At 35.4% G+C, this 14011-nt stretch overlaps 1 protein-coding gene across 1 annotated transcript in view; it reads right to left on the reverse strand.

The window, feature by feature from the left end:
• Positions 1 to 14011, reverse strand: part of AADACL2 (arylacetamide deacetylase like 2) — a 57668-nt gene that overhangs the window by 39239 nt on the left and 4418 nt on the right. Inside the window, exon 2 of the mRNA XM_032486214.1 lies at positions 11465 to 11655. Within this exon, the coding sequence (XP_032342105.1) occupies positions 11465 to 11525 (61 nt within the window). The 5' untranslated portion in view covers positions 11526 to 11655. The remainder of the gene's footprint in view (positions 1 to 11464; positions 11656 to 14011) is intronic.

Genomic DNA, 14011 nt, shown 5'->3' on the forward strand with positions numbered 1-14011 from the left:
TGATGAAGTGCTGCCACCTGGCTTCTATTATTGCACACCCACTGATACTATGGAATCCAATATGGTCGTGTTTTAAAAATTCTAGATACTTTAGACATTTTAATAGGTGTATAGTAGTATCTGTTCAATTTGTATTTGCCTAATAGCTAATAATATTAGTGAGTTTTCATGCACTTTTTTGATATCCTCTCCTATCAGAGCATTACATGGTAATTTTGTTCATTTAGGGAGGGGGAGGGAGTCCTTATCACAAGTCTATCCATATTTTTGGTGTGAAATAACAGAAAACGTCATGGAAAGTGTTACTATTTATCTTGAAAATATGTATATACTGTGTTGATTCTGGGTGAGATTTCTTTTTTCTTTACAATCCCTCTATCAGATTGTCTATCTATAATACATGCCTTGTTCTTTTTTAATGCTTAGTCAGTAATAAAACTTCTCTTTTACTGTTGTGGAGAGGTTTTCTGAGTTAGGAGATTTTGTTTTGAGTTATATTTCTCTACCAATTCCGGTGACTAGAACAGGATGTCTAGGAGTTCCTAAATTAAATGTACTCACTGAAGGTTTCTGGCCACACAATAGTCAGGGAAGATATTCTGAATTAGAAAAGTCTCTGTTCTAGCTCTTGCTCTTTTGGAATGATAATCAGATGCTCCAAATTCAAGACTTTACTATGGAATAAGCATGGGTAGCATGGGCTCTGAAATCCTGCCAGGCTTACCATGTGGTTGGAAATTATGAAATGTCTTGAAGGGGAGCAGAACATGCCACCCCAAAATACGCCTTTTTGGCATAAGGATTATTTTAGGCTGATTATGCTCTGAAAACTGAGTAGAAGTTCCCCTCTTGTATGAAATATTTACAAGAAAAATCTCCACTTGTAATGGTATCTCCCTCTCTGTACCAGGAAGAGGCAGATGACTAAATCTCTAGAAACTCTTATCTTAAATCTGCTTAACAGCCATACCCTGTTCACTGTACTTTTTCTGGTAACCTAACATAACTGGCTGTCTACTCCTCCACCCCGCATCTGGAGAGGGTACTTAAAGCAAAGGCTTGAGCCATTTAAGGGATTTACTCATTTTCCTGGGTGACTCTCGTGATAGAGAGGTACACATGTTATTAAACTTCTATTTGATTTTCTCTGTTAATCTTTTATTACACATGAGGTCTCAGCTAAGAATCTAGAAGGATAGAGAGGAAGTTAATTTTTCTCCCCTACAGCCATGAATACTGCCTATAGGTCTTTCTCTTAAAAAGTTAGTATCTTTGTCACATTTGAAATGTGTGTGTGAGAATCCAGTTTTGCAGTTGCCTGAAGATGCTTCCTTTGATTTGAATAAATTAACATATTTGCTGGGGTTTTTAAGACAGTCTTTATCTCAAGTAAATGAATCATTGGTATTTATGGGATAAAAATCATTCTAAGGAAAAAAAAAAAACCTAAAAAATGATTTAGATAGCCAGAAGAAAAAAAAATTGAGGAAAATGGAAGAAGAAATGTGAGATTTCAAGGCACTGGTCATTTCATAAAAAGCCTCCTCCTTCCTTACTGTCCGTTCTCCCTCTGCTCCTCCTGTGTCACTTTATTGTCCCAGCCTCAAACTGACTCCAGGGAACGGGGAGGCAATGATCTTTACGACAGCAGTTGCCTTTGTTAGGCAATGTCCCTGTAGAGAGGGACAGAAGGTCACAACTTCTCCAACTGGTAATCAATTATGTTCCCTGTTTGAGGACACAAGTTTGTGCACCTGGTTACTTAGGTCTGCGTCTTAGCTCAGATCTACCTCTGCAAGTCCCTTCTCAGCCAGAAGCCATGTAGCTAGGAAAGCAGACATAATGAAGAGGCCTGATGGTTGAGAACTTGGAGAAACCTGTGGCCCTAAGTGAAGGCAATACATTGGGAAGTTGCTGCATAGTCACTTGCCAAAAGGCAAAAGAACAAGGTGTTAGGTTGATAAACGTCAACACAGGAAGGAAACCAAAGTGCCATCTAATTTACATTTTTCTTGTCTTAATATGAAGAAAACAAGACCTTCCTATTCGGATCACCAGCAAAGCTGATGTCACTGAGATGCTACCCAGGGTAGTTCACGTGACTTTCTCGCCAGCTGATATGAGGCACTGAGCAAGTAAGACTGGCAGTGGTGCTATGCTGCGGTGACTTCTTATGAAATTTGGAAGTTTGGAGGGATTTGGTGGGGTTTTACTTATTTTCTTTTTGATCTGGAATTAAGTCTACACAAGCAGGTAAGTTAATAGCAGTTCCGAGAGCTGTAATTCTTGGTTTATTCACTCACAATGAGTCTGTATATTACCAAATATATGCGTAGTATTGGTCACCCAACAGGGTAAAAAAAATTTTTTTAAGGGTTCCTAGGGTGCCCCAGTCCCATAGGGGCAGTCGGTGGCCCAGAAAAAGGCTGTGGAGCTTAGCCTGGTCCGTCGTGTGTTGGGGCCCCCGAAGCCGCCCAAACCCAAACCCCTCACAGGCTTCACCATTGCTGCCGCTGTCGTCCTCGCCTCACCAACCCCGTCCCCTGCGCCTCACAGCCCCGCCCCACACACCTCGCTGACCACGACCCCCACGCCTCACAGACGCCGCTGCTGCGCCGTCTTGTTCCAAGGTCCAGGGTAAATTTTTTTTAAGACAATTTTTTTATATCAACTGAGCTTAGGTATTCCATAGGAAATTGATAGCTGCTTTGTCAGAGGCTTTACAACTGCCTCCTCAAGTATTAGTGATTTATTGCAGAGTTCACACAGGGCAGAAGGACAAAATTTCTAAAGGCAGTAATCCTGCTGACGGAGTTTCGCAAGCTGCTGTTCATTTCCGGCAGGCTCCAAACTTAGAAGACCCACTGGAAGAAGCTTTTGTTCATTTTGAAAAATATGCTTCACAAAATGAAAGGGACAAATGGACCATAAAAAGAGCTAAAAGAAATTTGGACTATGGGAATGACCCAACAGAGTAATTCCTATACCCTATTTGGTTAATAATATTGTGCCAAAGTCATCCGAATAAGAGGGATTTTAAAGGAACTAGACTTTTACTATGCCTAGTAAAAAAGATGAAATTATTTAAAATATTAAAGAAATGTGCTATGTATCAGAATTCTTTGAGGCCACTTCCAAAGTAAGTGCAGGAAATTTTCTCTAATCAACTGTCCAGGAACCTGGTGTCAGTTGAATTTCATTGAATTAAGGCCTGAAAAAGGTAAAAGATTATGTCTAGTTATGATGGGTGTGGTGTCTGAGTGACCCAGGGAGCAGTAAAGCCTCTCAGTACACATAATTCCTACTTTGGGCACATCAGAGCACATTAGAAGTCGTTTATTTCTGCTGTTGTCCAGGAATTATACAAATGTTTGCAGATTCCTATAGGCCTCATTCCTCTGGACAAGTAGAGTGAATGAGTCAAACTTGAAAAAAAAAAAAAAAACTCATTGGCAAAGATTCTGCAACCTCTTATATAAAAAAGGCTTAGAGTTTTACTGCTAGCTTTGTTAAAAATTAGAGGGACCCCTACATGCAAGCGCAGATTCTCTTAAATTTATAATTGTTGTACCTATGAATTTGGGTCTGAGACTATGACCTGTGCCTGATTTAACTTAATTCTCTCATAATCATCCAGTACTTAAAAGAGCTTCTGTCTTTCCTAGAAACCCTGAGACATAGAGTCATAAGGACCTGGAACGACCCACCAGAAAAAGTCGGCCACGCTGTTGACCAGGAGATCTCACTTGCATGAAAGTATTCCAGAGGAAAGATGGGCTGTCACTGACTGCCCTGAGAAGGACCCACTCAAATTGATGCTGATCACCCGTGGCTATCAAGGTAAGAGAAAAACTCAGCTGGATTTGCGCTTCTCAAGGGATGCATTCCTGTAAACAACTTTCAAACTTAAGTTTTTAGGCTGATATTGGCACTGAACTCAACTGAAAGGAGGTATTCTAGCAAACTTAATATTATTCTGATAGACTACCTTGCTGACCTATTCACAGAAGGGTTATTTCAGATACTTTAAAATCACATTTCCTAGGAAACAGACATGCTATTTGTTACATTACTTTTTCTTTGGTACTCTCCATAATGATGCCCACCATCTCAGTCAGCTCTAAATTTCCAGTATAAACGAAGTCTGGATTTAGAAATTCAACAATCTGATTATTGATAAAGTAGAATGTTCTTTGTAAGTAATTTTTTATAAGTAAAAGTAACCAATATGCACCCAGGTACTCAAGCTATAAATTTGATGCAAAATGTTTTGTTAACTGGCTTTGATTAGAAGGATGATGTAGAAAAGAAAATCATTGAATTAATAGACAAACAAATATGGCATTTATAGATAGAACTTCAAAAAAAGTCAACTTCATTCAATTAACTTTGGGATGCAAGTTCCCTCCAGTTCCAGTATATCTAGATAGACTAAAGTGAATGCCTGTTATAATGCAGATACAGTTGACTATTAAAAGAGTATAATTATTTATTTAGACACAGTGCAGCCAAAAAATGTGACCTATAGGGTGGGTTTTTCAAGTCTTAATCAGAGTCATATAGATTAAACATGGGAAGTTCAATATGTACTGTTCAGTGGGTGCCTCATAATGAGATTTTGATACTTGATGATGGCCATGGTTGTCTTTGTTTCCCATCCAGGCAAAACTATTTGGGAACATACCAACAGTAAATAGTTAAATCAGAGTCTCTGTTAGTAATGCACACAATTTTTTCTTGGTCATACATGAATTTTACAAACCATGACATCTTTTTTGCTTGTACTTTCAAATAATCAACTATCTAAGCATTTGGCAGTTCCTTATGAAGTCTTACCCAATCCAAGCCTAAAGAGTATCTTAACTCTGAAGACCTATAGTCTAAATTGGTAATTAGATGGTTTCCTTGTAAAGCCCAATAAATTTCTCCTGAGTTTCAATCATATGCATGTCATCACATTTCTATGACAATTTAAGATTTTTCATAATTGTGCTGTGTTCCCAAATAATTAAGCTTCTAAGGCTTATAAATTGTGAGGAAATGACTGGAAATTATATTGGAGGAGAAATAATGAAGGATAAAGATACTTTAGTAAGGTGGTTTATACAGACTCATCTCTGTGTAGACTCATCTCCAGTGTAAGAATGCTCTCCTCTTCCTGGTACAAAGAGGGCACTTTTCTTAGGGGACATGTCTGTCCTGATTATAGGCAGGTGGAGGAGCACAGAGAAACATCTGCCGTTTCTCAGTTACCTTCAGCTCAAAATAAACCTTATACCCCAGTGGTGTATTTTGGGTTAGCTTATCCTGATTCCTTCATTTGGAACCCCAAGATTCTATTTTCCTATTCAATTGTCTTCTATTTTGAACTTTCTGTGTGATGTCATCTAGCTCTTTGCCCTTTCTGATGAACTATATGCTGATTCCTCTTCCAAAAATCCAGATATTTTGTAGCAGAAGTAAATTTATTGCACAAGGCTCAATATTCAAAAATGTAACTCTGTTTGCTGTAATAAAACTTTATTTAGCTCTTATTCATGCATAATTGCCCATAAGGGAGAATTTTAGTCTTGTTAATTCAGGGTAAACTCAGTTACTTACAGTTTAAAATTCATTTTCTCTTGGGAAACTGCTCAGTCAAATTAGGATTCTCCCTCTCTGACTTTTCCTTCCCTCATCACCATGTGGTATTCCTTGTTCCATGTTAGATGTCAGAGGCAGCAATAATTGATCTCCGGCTGCCTTCTGCCAATATTTACCTGTTTCTAATCTACTGATTCTCAGTGCCAAAAAGTGTACCTGGTAAATAATTACTCACTGCATTTCTTTTTTCCTAGCCCTTTTATACAACACCTTTTTTGTTCAAATTCTAGAACTTTTATTATAGTGAAATTGTAAAGGCTTAAATAAGATTATCTTTTCAACACTGTTGCTTCCTTCCAGTTCACTTAAGTCTATCTTGGAACTTCTAACCATTGACAGTCTTGAATAAATTATGCCTCTAAGATCATAAATCAGTTTAGGGCATGTTTTCAAAACCTCAGTCAAACATCACACTGTGAGTCCTCACCCAATATAAAGCAACCCCAGGTTTTGAAACCTGTTTTTTCCACTTTATTACATAACATCTTTCAGCAAATTGTAGATTCACACACAAAAAGGAGAAATAGTTGACAATTTTGATTATTCAGTGAGTCAAGAAATGCTTGTTAATATTAAGGGGACCAAAGTAAAGTAAAAATTCTCTTTGTTATAATGAATTCTTTGATGACTGAAAACAAATTTTTTTTGTCTCTGTCTTTCTAGAAGTTTCTGGCTTCTAGACATACACACCCTCAAAATTGAATTAAGCCAACTTAATAGGTGGGACTCTCAAAGTAAACTTTTAGCTGATTTGTGGTTTACTGTCAGGATACCAAAACATATATATTAAAAAAATCTTAGTAGTGTCTGGACCCAGAACAAAAAATGTTCAGAGAAGTGAGATTTTCCCTAATAGTGCCCTCCTCTCAGCCTCGCTTGACCATCTTCACAGTATACCAATGCCTCTTTGGCATGTAGCCTCATTCATTCCTGCTTCAGGGAAAGAAGACTATGAAACTCTTTTTATAACATATCATGGTTTCAATGAGAATATGCTCACACATAACACAAGATAATTTACATTACTATTACTCTTAGGAAATCACTGAAGTCAAAGTACTGGAAAAATCTCTTACTACAAATTTTAGTTTTTTTATTTTGTAAAACATTTTATAATTGAAGTAAATGTTAAATGAACCACTGAGAGGCAGTCTAGTCCCCCAGATTATCCTTTTTTCCAATGAAAAGATGGTTTTAATTTTCTTTTTGGATCCAGAGCATACTAATGTTACTCTTGAAGATTTTAGTGCACATAAAGAATGAGGAAATCATCTGCAATCTCATTCTTCTTACAGACTCTTTTTCTGTAGAACCAAAAATCAAGCTTAAAATTTTAGAAACATGTCCTGGAAAACTGAAAACTGCTAAGAAAAATGGTTTCCCAGCAAGATCACAAAATGAATATTTATCATCATTAGAACTGGGATAGATCCAACATTTGTTAAGGATCTTATTTGAGCCAAGCATCTATTTTCAGCAAGGAATTTTACTAAAACTAATGCAATGGAAAAACCCAGAAGTAAGGATTAAATGATCCACTGTGAAGGTATAAGACATTTATAAAACTAAACAAGACAAACCCAGAGTAAAACATTTTAGTTGAAGCAATGAAGAGAACTTTTTTGGTTCCTGCTGCATCTGCGGGGTGATACTGTGCCACTTACCACATGGTCTCCATCAAAGAAAAACTCAGAGGGACCCAACCATTAAAAAAATTTTTTTTTTCCTCTTGGCAATGTTTTGCACAAATGACTTCAGAATAATTAGCTATCAGAACAAACACAAAAAGTACTTAAAGTAAAGACCAAAAAAACTAAAAATATCACCACATTTCTAGTTAGTCTGTTCAAAGTGGGAAAATAGCAGTTTACTCTCTTGATTTTCATATGTGCAAGGGTCAAAGGTCATTGTATATTTTCAGTTATCAAAAGTCAGGGAGTTAATTTAGCAAAAGGGCTCAAGGCTTAACTTACTTAGAAACTAGTGCTCTAAAATTATGTTTCTGCTTAATCTGTGGATACAGCTTGCTTTTTTTTCTGTTATGGGAGGTGCTTAGTCAAAAAGACAGCAGAGCAAGCAGTCCATTTTCCTCTCTTAGTCCCTGTTTCTGGTCAAATTTCATTACCACATAAAGTGGAGCTTTGACCACATATGTTTGTATAGCTATTTTCTAGTTCATTGTCAATAATTTGATGTTTTATTTGGCTGATTTTATTTATCTTATTGTAATTAATAAACAGAAATGTCCTTGTTAATATGGTTAACATAACAAGAGCGATATGAACTAGAGCTGGACATTTAATTTCTCTTCAGAGGCTTTGTAAAGGTCTGAGGTCTATACGTTAATCACTCTTATCTGCTAGAAGTACTTTTATTGCCCTTATAACTGTGTATTGCAAGGCTTGGGTTCATAAAACAGCCAGCGCATCTTTGGTTTTGACTGCAGTACTTATAAATGCAGAGGTATTTCTCTTTCTGTAAGATCTCCAAAATTCCTGTCCTGCAAGAAAGTGGCGTTCTTTCCTATCTGTAAGTCTTGGAATCTATAAATCATAGAGCAGGCACCAGGGAGTATATTGTGGTATTATTTCTATGTGAAAAGAATATTGTTTGTTCCTCAATAGATTTATTATGCCTTAAGATTTTAGTGAAACTCTGCAAATAATTATATTCTAATAAAAAGCCACAGGACACATTAAAGCATTTTGGCCAATATTTAATCATTATTCTGAGCAATTCTGTCAACAGAAACCAATAATATATCTTTGATTTAAACAAAATCATCTTTCTTAAATTTTTCCAACTGTGTTATTTTGTTTGTTAAGGGTTTTGTTTTCAGGACTCTTACTGCATCCTAAGAAGTCAAATAAGATATCATTTAAAGAACTTTTCTAGTTTGTAATAGGGTAGCCTGTTAAAATGGATAGATCAAGAAGAAAAGTATTCTCATATTTAGTAAAAATAATTAAACACAATTAAATTTTCTCTTTAGTGTCATTCAGTCTGAGGTATTTACTTCTTACTCATTTGATCCTGGGTTTTAGGGGAGTCCACTATCACAGAGTCATCTGCACCTATACTAGGAGTGCTAGAAATACTGTCTGATAGGAAGTTGTTCCTAGGACCTGTATGCTGAAGGCTGTTCCACATAGAATCAGTAGTTAAGAGTATGTGGTCAAGTTCTTTACTGAAGTCATCATTCTTTTGATGTTTCTTCCAGTACACCCTGAACCTTGTACTAGGGGCCTTTAGGCCAGTGTGAATGAAAAGTAGAAACCACTTTTTGATTATAGGATCGAAAGACTCTCTTTATTTAATTATAATAATGAACAAAATAAGAATGAGGAAGTCTCCTATTGAAGTTTCATACAAATTTTTTAACAATTCTGTAAATGATTACGCTGAGAATAAGAACATATTAATAACAGTGAGGTCACTGACAAGTCTCCAGAGTCTTTTAATGTATCCCATAAAATGTATGTTATAATTCTCACCAATTGGCAAGCTATTTTGAACACAGAAAATCTTTATAATCAAAGCTTATTGATAGTTACACTGGCTGTCTTTGTACAATATAGCTGTCTTTGCACAGTGACTTAACTTTCTATTCATCCTAAAAAAGTACAAATGTACTAAAACATTTATTTTGCATATAATCATTGTAGGAAAAAAGCTGCTCTTTTTGACTTGTCATCTCTTCTTATGTCTTGGGCTTGGTAAACAGGACGAGAGTAGTTTTGAGAGGAGTGTTGAAGTAATTAAAATTATGATATGATTTTATATATATATATATATACACACACACAATTATTTTTAGCATCCCTCCTTTTATAAAGTAAAAGTGAAAGTTACTGATGTTTAATTATTGATTGATCTAGTAGTCTTCTGGGTATAAAGACAACTTGATAGTTTTATTATTCTGGCTTTGAGGGCTGAATTTGTTACTCTCGAAAGGAGACAATCTATGTAATGAGATTTTAAAGATAATAGTTATAGGAAATAGTTATAATCTTGATTTAGACCAAAAAAAACACAGCAGCAAGTAACAAAATATATTTAAAAACCTAGTTTTTCAAGAGTGAAATCTTGTTAAAAATTTATTCAAAATGTGAAAAAAGCACACACACACAAAATTAGTAGGCTCTTGTGTGAGATTGTTTTGATAATTATAAGAAACTTTGCTGTCCAAGAATAGAAAAATGTAGTGCTGCTTGTCAAGAGTAGTCAGTAGATTCAGAGATCAATTTTCCTTTGAACTGTTCAGGTATTTTTTTTTTCCTCTATTATCTGTAAGCTTCCTCTGTTTAACCATTTTAACGCCTTCATATTTTTATTTTAGACATATACAAATGCACATTTAAAGGCTGTTTGTTAGAATATCTCAGGATGCAAACTGCTTCCCCCAACTCTTCATGGCAAGTAATAGGCTTGTTCAGAATGGCCAAGAACAATGAGTCAACTTTTCCTCTCACCTGGTACACAAGGAAGAAAGGACTGGACAGGAGAAGTCCAGTATACTTTTTTGTCCAGGACAGATCACACGCACAATCTCCTGAGTAAAATTTACCTTCCCTTTCGAAAATGAAAATAGGAGACTTACATTTCTATTAATTTGGCAGATGAAGAAAACGATGAACTAAAAAAGATAAGTGCCACCTAGGCCAAATTTCTTGACTACTCATCCTGTTTTAAAATAGTTGAGAATAGAGGTTCTACATAAATGTCTAGTGACATCCTGTTGTTTAACAAGCTAACAGTTAAGGAAAATGATCTGCCTTAAATATCACCAGGGAAAGATCAAGAACATTCATTTGGTTCAAGTTTTATGCACCAAAGTCACATACAGATATGTCCTTTGAAAATCATAACAGGTGAAATACACTGAAATTGGCAAATATGTTTAAGAAGGGTTAAAAAGAATTTTGGAAGTGGAAGTTTCAGACTTGTTATTTGCAGATTCTATACTTTGTTACTAACCATAATTTATCTTTAAAACATCCCATAATGCTGTTAGAGTTTTTAAAAGGTTGGGAGCGGGGCGAGGGTGGTATTTAATTAATTCGATGCAGTTGGATATGACCTATACATTTTGATTTCTGTTTATCTCACAACAATACAGGTATATATTTTACTATAAAAATATGCCTGGTAGTTTCAACAAATCATTGAAAGTAGCCCAAGTTGTGTCATAAAATACACACATCACCAGTTTATGGTCATTTTTAGGATCTTAACATTCCTTGGGGGAAAAGATGAGGGAGTGGAGGCTTAACCATAGATTTTTTTTTTTTTGCAAGGATAATTGTTCTGTAGAGGAGTCCATTTAATGTCACTTGTTTTAATAAGGAATCTGTAAGTGGGACCAAAATATTTAAAAAACTATTTGAAATTTTTTAATGCAAAAGAGAATGGCTTTCTTTCTCATCTGATATTAATTACCAGATTAGGACTTGCACAAATGGAGACAAGTAACTTGATTTCATGAACCATCTTTTGAATAAATAACTCCAAAAAAGAGGTATTCAGCTTAGATATCTCAAATATTTGAGGCAGGCCTGGGCCAAAGTATCTTTCACCAAAAGAAGAACCAAAAAAAAAAAAAAAATGCTGAATGACATCAGGAAAATGGTGGAATAGGAGGTTCCTATAGAGAAACCCTATAGACCTAATATAGAAACACCAATATTATAACCGTTTACAGAAGAAAATACCTTCACAAGAGTTCTGAAATCCAGGTGAAAGATAACAGTAATGGGGAAGAGCACAGAAACAAACAAACAAACAAGATGCATTGAGAAGGGTAAGAATAGTTTCACTTTACCTGCATCACCCATCAGAATGCAATGCCAAAAGAAATCCCCTTGGCTTCCAAGTTCTCCCATGGGGAAAGGGAGAGTGAAGTGACCAAGGGATTTTGCTGCACACCCTGGAACACTGTGGACTCCATCAGCCAGCCCACTCAGAATCTTTGGCTGGGCTGACTAGTGAAGGGCTTTCCTTGCCAAAGCTAGCCTGCAAAGAATGGAAGAAATGTTTTTTCTTTAGATGCACAGACACCAACACAAGGCTACAAAGATCATAGACTCAGAGAAACATGAAACCACCAAAGGAACTAAAATAAAGCACTAGTAACTGCCCTAAAGAAGTAGAGATCTTATTACCTGACAACAAATGCAAAATAAGTGTCTTAAGTTCAGTGAGCTATAAGAGAATGTAGACAACCAAATGAAATCAGGAAAACAATACATGAGAAGAACATTACATAAAAAAGAAAAAAATCATATACCCTACAGATGAGAATCATCTGTGTTGCTCAAAAAAACTATTCCTTTATATATGACATTATTGTACACTTATAAAATCATGTTTTCAAAGACTATATTGCTATTTTTGAGACACTCCTAAATCAGAGGCACTATATAGGAAATAAATTTAGAATCCGTTGAATAAAACAAACATTCAATAGTAAAATAAGTTTATCACAAAGTATCCAGATTCCAAGCAATATTAATTTGTAATATTTTTAATTCTAATTTAAGTGAAAACAGTTTTGCTTTTGTACGGATGGGACACTTCCTGAAAACATCTTTCTCATGTTTCATTATTTCACATTAAGCTAGTTGGGAGCCTGAGAAAAAACAGGATGAGACTTTGAGGAGCATGAATAAAAATAGCAGGTCAGAGGAGGCTCAGATGATGAGATGCTCATCATGGGAAATAAACTAGCCTACTCTTGGGAGGAAAAACACCTATAAAATCATACTAAGTAGAACTGTCATTGTAAGACCACAATGTATTTCATCCTTGTGTATAAATAATTCTGTGTGTGCATACACACAAAACATTTTCTACCTTTGTCAACTAAAACAGCATAGAATGAGCTACAGTAACCAACCCATGAGCATTAAGCATTTTAAGTATCCAGACTGTGATCTTGAAATAACAATTCAAAGTGAAAGAAGCCAGAACATCTTGAAAAATTACTGATTCCAGTGTAAGAAATGTACTAGTTGAGCCAAGAACACCGTATCCTACCAGATAATAAGGAAGCTATCAAATATTACAAGGGTCATGTTGAAAGGACACTGAGGCCAACTTGAAGGGGTTCCCACTGACCAAATATGGACCAGTTTAATATGGAGAAGAAATGCAGTTGAGTGAATTCCATCAAAAGTATTCAAATCTGTACTTTCATTATAGTATTTAAAAAGAAAACAATAAACTAGATACCTTCTGAGAATGACAGTGAAGCAGTTTGTCATCTTGAAAACTCCACATAAAGGGAAAGAAACAAGAATTTATCTTGACTTTCCCATATAAACTGTACTACTGGTCAACCTAGGACTAGGCAAGAGGAAAAGTCTCTTCATTAAAATTTTATCTAATAAATGAAAAAGAAGTAATACAATTGGAATATCACCTTTACTCAAACCCAATTGGGGTTCACCGCCTCGGCACTAAGCATCAGTGGTTACTCACCACAAAAAAGAGCAAAAACTAGACAGCATGTGTGTTCTGATGTAAGAACACAACCTCACCTACAGAATGGCCAAAGAGACAGAACCCAAGTTTGATCAGGACTTTCAATCTAGCTGCCAATTTGCAGGAAATACAGGAGATGGAGAACCATGTTGAACTAAATTATAAGGGTGCAAGATGGAAATATAAAAATCAGTTCTATTTCTGTACACTAGCATGAACAATTCAAAAATAAAATTAAGGTAACAACAGTTCTATGTACAACAACATAAAAAAGAATGAAATAGTTAGGAATAAATTACCAAAAGAAGTACAAAACATATTCTTTGAAAACTATGAAACATTATTGAAAAAAATTAAAGAATATCCAAATAAATAGAAAGACATCCTCTGTTCATACATCTTTTCTCCCTCATAGCTCAGTCAAGAAAGTGCAAAGTCCTATCCTATCTTTGTGAACATCTTCTAATATAGGAGAGTAAATAAAAAGAGTTCATTCCTCATAACAGCTCCTACAAATAAAAATGAAGGCTCTAAGATCCCAGTAGATTTATAAGCAAGTAGATAAAAATTTAAATGAGGTAAAACTTTTGCCTGTTATTAAGGAAGACTTAAGAATTCCCATTGCTAATATGAGTTTAAGTTAGTACAATATTTTTGGAGAAAATGATTGCATCAAGATGTTGACAAATATTTTTATTTTTGATCCAGTAATAAATTAGGCTTTTATATACAAAGAAAACTATTTTGTGTGTAATGTTCATCATAGCCATATTTATGAGATAGGAGAATTATTATTGAACTGTTTCCAATTCTCCTAACAGTTCAATAATAGGGGAATGCAAAAGCAAAATATGGTACAGCTATGTGATATAGTACTACATAGCCA

The sequence above is a fragment of the Camelus ferus genome, chromosome 1 (genome assembly GCF_009834535.1).
Source record: "Camelus ferus isolate YT-003-E chromosome 1, BCGSAC_Cfer_1.0, whole genome shotgun sequence".
Lineage (NCBI taxonomy): Eukaryota > Metazoa > Chordata > Mammalia > Artiodactyla > Camelidae > Camelus > Camelus ferus.